The following is a 10,769-nucleotide window of genomic DNA, read 5'->3' as shown; positions in this document are numbered from 1 at the left end:
AAAAAATGATGAACACTGTTCAAGTTTCCTGCATCTGTCTGAAAAGTTTATAAAACTATAATGAGAGATTTTGACTGACAATTAGTATCCTTCCACATTTGTCTCTGGTCTTTATTATTATTTGTTCCATATATACCTTGTTCATGGCTCTCTTAGAAAGAGCATTTTTATAGTCTACAAGTAATTACTAGTTTGAAATACATGACTAATGCTGATTAATCTGCAGGGTGAGTTTTCACATTTAGAAGAAATCTTTTTGTATACAGTGTTGCCTTTAGATATGACAAGAGACAAAGTTTGAAAACTGTCCCTAAAAGTTTCCTTCACAAACATGCTTGTAATTGTTTCTTTTCTGTACATACAGATCTCCACGGTTTTGCACTTCTGGTTTTTCGGTTAACTTTTTAAAAACATGTTCCAAGGATCTTTATTTTCCTGTCAAGACTGTTCTGTTTCTCTATAATTAATACAATCATTTATAAATACAAGGGCACTATGCTGGTCTGACAACTGCAGTTCAGCAAGTTGTGTGAGGCTTTGTTGGGTAGTGTGAGTGACAGGAGGAAGGGTTGGAGAAGGGCAGCCTGAATACTTAAAGTCATGCGCAGTAAGTGCTTATGATAGGTATGGGGTACTTGTGAGCTCTTTCCGTGGCTGCAGGGGGGAGGGGGAGTTGTGTGCAGGGTTCAGTGGAGATGATTTGGAGGGGGAGACAGGATAGAAGGAGAGGGAAACTGCACAGAGGAGGGTGTAAGGGCAAGGGCTAGCAGAAATTGGCACCAGAATTACAGGACTGAAGAATAAGTTGCAATCTCCTCTCACCTGTTCCACCTCTACCCCATAATCTTAAATTCCCTCACTTCAACTTCTGCCCACTTCTATCCACCCTTCCCAATGCAATAACATGTCACTGTATGCTGCTCACAATTCCCTCTGCCTGTGGCAACAATAGGCCACCTGTGTCATATCAATCCCATGTGCCTGCTACCTTCCCCTCTCAGCTGTCTGTCAACATTCCTAGACTCTCCCTCTCACTTCCAACCAACTTTCTATCCTTGCCCACTCCAATCATCCTAGTCAAGCCGCAGTGTTATACAATGTAGCTGTGTCCGATTTGTTTATGTGCCGATCTACGATTCAATGCCTGAAATGTTATGGCAGGTTTTTACCTTCGTTCATTCCATTATTTACATTTCATATAGGAATTTCCATTACCGTATCGAAATACACAAATTTTGTTTAAAATTTTTTTCATTTACCATTCCCTATCTGGATATGTCAATTTTTGGTAAGCAACTCCACCCATCAACCACAAATTTTGGTATGCAGGACCTACCCAGGCAATCTCATTTGTTTTTTCATTATCTATGTTTTTTTATACCCGTGCCACTTATAGGTTCTTCAGAAATAGGCCAATGTATCCCGACACATCCTTCAGGAAATGGGGACACAGATAGAATTCAATATTATTACAGACGCGACAAAATAGCCACTCCACACGCCCAACACAGCAGCTATACAACTGACATAGAAGCAGCGCTGGTCAAATACTGAGTTCTAAGAGTCCTTGCAGTTCTGTGGTAGTGTTCCTTACTGTACATGTAGGCACACTGTGATATCCAAACGGTGTTTAAAAGGAAATATAGCATTGGAACTGTTACTAAGACTTGTTTCTTAACAGCCACAAAAGGAAGGAGGGTAAATACAGTTTAGTGTGACTGACAATTCATTTGACACAGAACAATAGGTCAGATTGAAGAAGGATATCATAGGAAACCAGGGATGGTCATTCTAAAGGAACCATTTCACCAGCTGCCTGTATTTATTTAAATAAACCACCAAAAACCAATATCAGGGGGCCTAAACCAACATCCGAACCACATTCATGCCAAATCAAAGTCCAGGGTCTTAACCACTGCACTAACTGCCTCAATTAGCCAGTCATTGTGTGATTTTGCAAATTACTACTGGATTGGTCTGAGTGTAATCACATAATGACAAACACTTTCTAAGAATGAGAACCAGAGCAATGGCATACACAAGCAATTTCCAGGAGACGTTTCAGAATGCAGCCGATAGCAGTGAGCTTCTGAAGTAGCAATATGAAGCACAACACCTACTCACTGTGTTATATTTCTGATGGTGGCTCCATACACATAGGCTGATTGTGTTGTGTACCACAGAATCCATCATAGTGGTCACTGGGTGAAGGTACAACATTGAAGGGGACACACAGAACACTGCTGTTGTATGAGAAGCTACAATTTAGTTGATTAACAGTGCACCTGCATCTCAAGATTAACTTACATGTTTTATATATAATTTATTTGCTCTTTCTGTTGCATTGCAACCACATTTTGTACAATAAAATAGTAATAAATACTACAGCAACAACATTTAACAATCAACAAAACAATGTCTAGCCAAACATTGAAAGCAAATGACTAAAACTGACACATAAAAAGAGAAAGAAATATTTGCAACTGAAATACTGCATCAGATCAGCAGAACAAATGCATATGCTAAACTCAAAGTATATGAAGCCAAGTAGACAGCCACATAAGAATCTGGATATTGTAATAATGTTACACATTCTGTCTGCTTCTGTCACTACCACAAAAATAAATACATACTTACTAATCTTCTCAAGAAACTGGTAAGAGTTAAGACACTCACTGATAAGAATTTTCCATCATATTTTTCATTCTCACTTTGTGATCTGGACTAACAGACAATCCAACAGGAACAATGTGCAACAACGCATGATAAGCTATGTAACGGCACCATGTGAGAAATTACACAAAAACTATACAAATGTATGTAAATATATTTTGTTCACTTTATATATTGTCCCCACAGAGTATTTGAAAGCATTTCCTTTTTATCGACATTCTTTTGCTGTTAGCTTCTCAATTAATTCCTGTAAAGGCGCTAATTCTTTTCGATCAATCAAATTGAATTCCTGAAAGAAAGGACAAAGGAGATGTTAAAATCATGAACAAATTTTAAATACTGTGTGTTAAATAATTTAATTCACACACCTGAACAAAAAAGATGAAGTGTTTAAATGATGTATTGAGATGCGCCTCTTCACCCAGCTGGACAACTTCAGAGAAATGCTGGTGATAAATATGTGCATACACTCTGAAAAGTCTCTTCAGTATCGTCTTTGCAATGGAAAGGAAATTTTTGGGAAATGGTACTCCTGCAAAATTCAAGAGTCCACTAGAATAACCAACTAACAACACTTAATGCTAAGAGAGTTAGAAGTACTGTTCTACAGTTACTGATTACCAATTTTTGAAGGAAATAATGTTTCATCATCTAACTGATCTTGCACCCATGTCATTAAATAATCTATGTATTTAGGGGCAGAACATTTTATAGGTTTCTTTACAGTATGTCCATCTGCCCAATGGTATTCATACTTTGGTCCTGCTGACATTATAGGACAACTGTCTTCAGTGCAAAATTCTGTTATTGTTCCATATAACATATTTATCTGATTAAAGAAGTCCACAGCTGAAAAAAAGAAAAGAACAGTAACCACTAATGACAAGTGACTACCGCAAAAAAAATTTTGTTTAACAACAAAAGTAATCAATTATTGATCATATAATGTAAATGTATAGGTAAAAAAATTTACTCACCAAGCAGCAGCAGCAGCAGCAGCAGCAGCAGCAGCAGCAGGGGGAACACACACACAAAAGGATTTAACTTTTACAAGCTTTCAGAGCCAGTGGTGGCTCCTGCTAGAAGAGTTTAAGAAGAAGGAAGAGGGGTGAAAGAAAAGGACTTGACAGGTTTAGGGGAAAGGGTACAGTTCAGAAAAGTCATTCAGAACCCCAGGTCAGGAGAAACTTACCAGACGCGATGAGAAGGAAAGACTGGTTGTTGGGGACTGCATTGGATGAGATTTGTCCCCAACAATCAGTCTTTCCTTCTTATCCCGTCCAATAAGTCTCCCCTCACCTGAGGTTCTGGATGACTTTTCTGAACTGTCCCCCTTCCCTAAATCTCTCCAGTCCTATCCATTCACCCCTCTTCCTTCCCCTTCAACTCTTCTATCAAAAGAGGGAGCCACTTGCTCCAAAAGCTAAATCCTTGTGTGTGTGTGTGTGTGTGTGTGTGTGTGTGTGTGTTCCCTTGGCGCCACTTGGTGAGAAGATTTTTCATCCATTCATTTACATTAAAAAATTTGTTTCTTATTCTAACAATATTTCATAAACAATGTCTCAAACAAGTATTTATAAAATGACCACCACATATATAGATTACTGACTTGTGAGGTATATTTTTTTAAAAATAAGGCCTGTGTTAAAGAGTGGGAACAATGAACATTGTCACAGCACACATTCATGTCTGCTCCCAACATGCTCTGTGCACATTTAGGTGCCCTTTTCAGCCATACTGTCTGTTTGCGTTTCCAAGTAAAGACGTTTATAATATTCAAGAAAACTGAATCACCTGCTAAATGTGAGATACCTACTGTAACTGTTCTTGAGTGCAAGAAACTCCACTGTGCAATAATAAAGAAGTGACTTGCCCTATTATCTTCCAGTCCCCTGACGGTGCAAGGCCACATTTCTGCCCAACATTAGGTCTAATAATGTCTTCTGAAAGAACAACTGGGTCACCCTTAAAGTTCAGACCTGGGACACCCTGTGATTTTCTCTTGTTTTGGTACTTAAAGGAGTTCCTTGGGGGTCAATGATTTGACGACAACTAAGAAGTAGAAACTGCAGTCATGGGTTGGTATCTTCAAAGGCAATAGATTTCTCTGATGTCCCAAAATACTTGTTACACAGTATAACAAATGTTTGAATGACAATACAAATTCTGAAGAAAAGTGTATGAAAGTATGTAGAATGTGAACAAATTTCATTTTTACTTTCAACTGTCTCACAAAAATCAGGTCAATTGGCTAGCAAATGAAGGTGGGCAAAAAATTAACAGATTCAGAACTCAGACCAATGTCCCTTAGCCTACATTCAAGTATGTTCAAAACAATAACACGGGCAGTTAAAGCCAAACCACACAACCTTCACTGATAATTGGTAACATCACATCTGCTCTTACCTCCATCCTACCATTAAGTGTAACGCATAATCTGATAAGTAAGATAATTGTAAACAAACTTTCTGAAGACTGGGGCTACATGGAAGATCGACTAACATGAATCCTCTCCCTCTTGTGGAGAAACAGTACCGACAGGTCCATTCAAGCACCTGCCTTGGTCCCAATTCTAAAACTTTAACTGGCCAATATCTTTCTCTTACATTCCTAAACAATATGTGGCTCTAATAACAAACATAGGTGAAGTTATATGGTAAAAATGGCTCACCTATAATCTCATGTTTGTCACTTGCAAAAAGTAGAAACCCACAACCGAGTTTGTTATCTGTCATGAATTTTATTACGATTTCCACTCTGGAGAACAGACAATAACATACTGTAATAGCCCATGTCCTGCACATCACATCAAATCAGGTTTCTGAATAACAAAGACTTGTTCACTAATTTCCAGGATACCGGAAAGTACGACATCATTAGCAACTGTAGAGCTTACCCAACTATGTAAAAAACTATCGAAGTTGTGGTATTAATTTTCTTTACTGATGACTAGGTTCGAGCCTCAAATTCATCATCAAATCATCCATTAAGCTATGCAGTAGCATCCATTACGACAGTCACATGACTGTTCATTTTAGTACATCACTGAAAGTCATGCAGGACTGAACTTCATTAACATAAATGAAGTTCAGCCCTGCACTACTTTACAATGACGTGTTTAACTAAAATGAACAATCATGTGGCTGTCATAACGGATGGTACTTCAACAGTTTTTTGCACTTTATTGCATAATTTGGCAAAAATTATTCTCTAATTTAATGTTGGCAAAACTGATGTCTTATTTATTCCTCTCTATAGTATCTCAATTATGGTCCACTGTCTATTAAAATATTACGCCAGTATCTGAGCAATTTTTTTTTTTTAAATGTGGCAAGGATTCTTTAGTGCTGGAAATATTAGTTTTCTAATACCACTGAAATGTATCTTTCTTAAAGGGTAACTTTCATGCAACATTTTGAGTAAGTTATTTAGCCAAGAACAGCTGTACAATCTTATTTTGCATTATTAAATAATACGGCAGTGCCTCAACTCACAATTCTATGAACACTACAATCTCTTTTGCAGATAACATACACTTGAAACATCAAAGCATTGTTTTATCTGGCTCCGACTGACTAATGTTCATGTGATACTTTTCATTACACAGAAAGAGTCTCTTCTAATTTGTCTCCTAGGATGATAGATTTCTTAACTTGGGGGGAATCAAGATGGTTAGACGATTTGCAATATTCTGAAAACCCACCTGTCTTCAACAATAATCAATTTAATAAAAGCTATCAAGCTGGCATTGCTAAGTTTCAACTGAACACACACACACACACACACACACACACACACACACACACACACACACACACACACTTCTTAGGCTGCATGCTCCTAAATTAATGAACTCCAACTTATCTATCCCTACACTAAGTGGCAATAAAATCCCAAGTGTACACTCGGATCAAAGGTGTTTTACGAGAACAGGTCTCACCATGCACATATATTGTTTTTAATGTCTCTGCAATGACACTGTAGCTACAGTTTACACAAACATGCACACTTTTGAAAAATCACTACTCCTTTTTCTTTAAAATGAGGTACTCATCCAAGGACTAGCACCATGATGGTTGCACTCCCTGAATGATCAAACAAACAATTGCAAGCATTTATTTTTATCACCCCCCGCCCTTACACCCAATGTTAAAACAATGATCAAATGAAACCTACACAATTCAGCCAAAGAGCTCTACATACTGACATAATTCTAATGTAACTGATGTGTGCTACATGCCTTGGACAATAATCTGTATTTTCCCTTCAACATACATTCACTTCTGAAGCATTTTGCTCTCCATGAGGAGGTGGAGGATGGGAGGAGAGAACAGTGTTTTACACAGTACTGCACTTTCCTACGAATCTATGAGTTTGAATACTCAATATTTATCAGCAACAAATGATACTCCACTAAAATTTCTATGGCTATCACTGAAATATTTAGAGAGTTTAAAACTTTAGTTTTGACCAGCTCCCAAACTCACAAACCTTCAAGGTGTTAGAAATTCAAAGCCAATCATTCCTTCCTGAACTCACTCAAATGCTCATCAAATATCACTATATAAAAATGATGCAAATTTCTTATCCTTGTAGTCAGTAGTCACAAATTAATACTCTCACTGTTAGGATTCAAGAATAGCTCATTAGTTTACAAGGCAGTTTACTCCTATCCAGGAGTTCCAAATGCTTTTGTATGAGTAAATCATGGAATACTAAATAATTATATTAATCACATTACATAGCTAGAGAAAAACCATACAGTCACTTTAGCCCACTTACATGGACAAAAAACAGACTTCACTAGCTGACATTAAATGGAAATGCACTATTTAATTCTTATTTACTTCTTAATTGATACTCTTGGATAATAAAGTACCACTGAATACCTAAGCAATATGCAAGAGGTAAATCTCTTGGGTCATCAGGGCTAGTTCAAGAACATTTTTTCATGTAAACAACATAATTTGGTGCCTCCCCCTCTTTCCATTCCTCCATTAGTTGCTATTCTTTAAAAATAAATTAAATGTAATGACAGGAAATTTTGTTTCTACTGTCAATTGTGGCAAATCTTGAGTACAAATTTCACATTGGGAGCACATCAGGTGCTCCTATCAGCTTGGTGATTCAAGTGGCTGTTTGCGTAGATTGGGCCTTAAGTAGCTGTGTGTGACCATCAAAATATTTTTTGTCTCAATTCTCATTTTTATTATTTTTGTTTACTTATTTATTGCTTATTTAGCCTGACATGTGATCAGGAACACCTTCCAAAAAATTCAGAGATGCTACAGGCTAATAGAAACAGTGAGTAGCTTTGTTGTGCTTTTTTTTTTTTTTTTTTGTGTTGTTGGGTTATTTCGGTCTATTGAACACATCCACTCGAGAGTCAGATTAGTAAAAACAAGGAACAATAGCTATACTATCATTTTAATGAATAGTTTTGAAGGATGGAGATAAACAATGTAAGAGCACAAATTTATTCTGATAAACTAAAACATCTATCTATTCAGAAGATGTTTCTAACGACAAATTTTATAAAGACATTCCTTCTAAAATAATTAAGCACCTTAAAGTTTCATATTAGTTGCATATAGTTTCTATGACCCCTCAGAAGCCTTATTTTCTGTTATTGTGGTGTGGTGCAGGGAAGAACTTACATTGGACAGCGACCAATTCAGTGCTGTTACATTACCAAAGCAATTCATAAATCATACTGTTGACACACGAATGCCAGTTCGCTGAATTTATAATTATTATGACATGATAGTATTCCTGTCACTGCATATTTATATCAAAAGCACAACACATCAGTTATGGATCTAAGAAGTAGGCCTATATGTTTTAAATACCATTAGTGCAGAATATACGCTACAGTAATGCCAACAAATCCTACATATTTTGGTGGTGTTACACCTCTAGACTTATTTCGAATTTCAAAAGAGTTGCTAAAAGTTTACGTTACCAATGACAGTGGTAAGTTACTCCAAATTTGTTATTCATATTACAAAAGTGGACGTTCATGTACAAGTTAAATAAGCTGAGGTTATTATCTCTGCTAAGTGCCATCTGTCACACCTTAGCATGAACTGAAATGCCTGTATTACGACACATCAAATTACTCTCATAGCAAAGAAGGCAACTGCAACATTGGTTTAGCGAGATGATTCTGGAAGGATGGGTTTTAGCATTTGTATGAAAGATAGCAAACAAGACATTTACAAATTCACAGTTTGGTGCTTTCATCTCACTAGGCTTGGTATCACATAATTACTGAAAGTAGGGCCTCTGTGTACGTGCAACAAACTAGTGATAAAGTTAGAGAAAGGCATAGTAGATTACAGGCAGTGAGCTCATCAAAGGTCAACTCTTTGGTGTTCATGCATACAAGATAAGGTACATATGCAATCCTAAAAAAGAAGAGAGTCACCATTACATATGTCAACACATGTAGTAACAGTATCTTACTTAAGACAGTAAACAACAAATTCAAAATCTGATGTTACAAGTGTTATCTACAACCAAAAGATCAAAAACTAGTTATTTTTATACTTGCTATTAGCTCAGGTGGGAAAAAAAAGAGGCAAGCACTATCGAACTAAGAACAATACCTTTTCACAAAAGCTGGCAATCATCGATTAGCAAACTACGAACGTTGAACATGCTGCACACTTTTATGGGGACGTCACTACCTGAATCAAGAAACATTTTCACTTTCACCGCACTGGGAAGCTTCGGTCTTGTTGCAATCTCTTACAACCAACGGCTACCCAATGAGCATTTACGTGCTTTACAAATGAGACCTCCGTAACTTGTTGCATGAGGAACAATGCTGAAGTGTCACAAATTTGTTGCAAATTTTAAACTTACTGTTAACTGCGACCCACTCATTTAAATCTTCTCCTTCAGGCAACATAACTGCGAGCCGCAGATTACCGGAACCCAATGTTGCAGCAGCATGTTTCATTAAGTCATACTGGTGCGTCCCTTCAGGTATATTCTTCTTCGGTTTAAATGTTTTTGATGAGCGACTGCCACTAAAATTAAACATTAAATAACAAAATGTGTAACATCAAAATCAATAAATTACGTTCCAATGCTTAAATCACGTTACTATAACGGCTTCACTTAGTCATACTACATCATTTGACATCAACCAACAACGTATCCAATACTACATCAATCGCAACAAGTGACAAGGGCAACACAGCATGAATAGTTACTTCACAGAGAGGAAGTTAAGTACACTTACAACAAGAAGCTCATTCTGAAGTGCCCCAGTTACTTTGGCAGAAAAAAGTGCAAATGGTAATTTGCTAGTGCATATTGCAGATGTTCAGTACGCAGCTTCTCTTGAGATTCTTCGTGGGACGTTACTTTTCAGATGCCGTTAACCACAACCATTAGTTGTCTGCGGCTGTCACGAATATCTATGCACTGGTTTGTTTTACAAATGGCCGCTACGAAACAAAAGGATTAATTATGCAAAGCTTGTTTAGTTCGCTGCTTATTACTGAGGTATGGTGTGCAAATTTCTCAAAAAAGCAAAATATGTACACGATCTACAGCGAATATGTAACAGGAGCGCACGCGATCGGGAATGGTGTATTGCTCTTTTGCCAATGCTCTCATAAAAAAAAGAGCTTCAGTCGAGTTCTTAAAACAGCGAGTATATCTACCTTAAACTAGCAACGAAAATAGTGCACCTAGATCATAAAACTAGACGCAGAACTTTAGTTATTGATGACTGTCTATAACCGTTTGACAGCTAATACACATACGACATCTATGCTACTGTCGCTCATGTTATCGATAGCATTTCCATCTCCCGACTTTTTGTTGGACGAAAGAAAACAATTTTTTCCTGCCCAACAATCGTAATCCTTAGGCGAGGGACATAAAAAGGAGATATGATTGGCAGCATTTAACAGACCTTAAGTATGCAGTTAAAATAATGATATTACCATAAGTCTAAACTGAAATTATTTAGGAAGAGAAGACAACAAACTTGCAAACGTGAGGGGAAAATGGTGCGAGTGATATCTTAGTACTTTCACTATAACAATACACAATTTAGTTTGTGTTCGCAAATGATTGTT

At 37.1% G+C, this 10,769-nt stretch overlaps 1 protein-coding gene across 3 annotated transcripts; it reads right to left on the bottom strand.

The window, feature by feature from the left end:
* Nucleotides 1–2,303: 2,303 nt before the first annotated feature.
* Nucleotides 2,304–10,497, bottom strand: LOC126365744 (MOB kinase activator 1B). Of its 3 annotated transcripts, none has more exons than XM_050008223.1 (6): nucleotides 10,228–10,480; nucleotides 9,923–10,130; nucleotides 9,541–9,707; nucleotides 3,295–3,522; nucleotides 3,042–3,205; nucleotides 2,304–2,962 (listed from the first exon to the last, which is right to left on the bottom strand). In XM_050008223.1, exons 2-6 carry the CDS (start codon nucleotides 9,934–9,936, stop codon nucleotides 2,882–2,884), a joined length of 654 nt encoding a protein of 217 aa, XP_049864180.1. In that variant the 5' UTR covers nucleotides 9,937–10,130; nucleotides 10,228–10,480; the 3' UTR covers nucleotides 2,304–2,881. The 3 variants fall into 3 exon arrangements, with proteins under 3 accessions (XP_049864180.1, XP_049864169.1, XP_049864159.1); XM_050008212.1 differs by having other exon boundaries at nucleotides 10,350–10,480; XM_050008202.1 differs by having other exon boundaries at nucleotides 9,923–10,497.
* Between the last annotated feature and the right edge of the window lie 272 nt (nucleotides 10,498–10,769).

Source organism: Schistocerca gregaria, chromosome 1, assembly GCF_023897955.1.
Source record: "Schistocerca gregaria isolate iqSchGreg1 chromosome 1, iqSchGreg1.2, whole genome shotgun sequence".
NCBI classification, from domain to species: domain Eukaryota; kingdom Metazoa; phylum Arthropoda; class Insecta; order Orthoptera; family Acrididae; genus Schistocerca; species Schistocerca gregaria.
This window is presented reverse-complemented; position numbering and strand designations above follow the sequence as displayed.

Coding starts and splice junctions, on each gene's coding strand:
- LOC126365744 (XM_050008202.1), bottom strand. Junction 3,523..9,540: donor TGAGTGGGTCGCAGTTAACA/GTAAGTTTAAAA, acceptor TCTTTTTTTCAG/CTGTGGACTTCTTTAATCAG. Junction 3,206..3,294: donor ATTATTTCCTTCAAAAATTG/GTAATCAGTAAC, acceptor TGAATTTTGCAG/GAGTACCATTTCCCAAAAAT.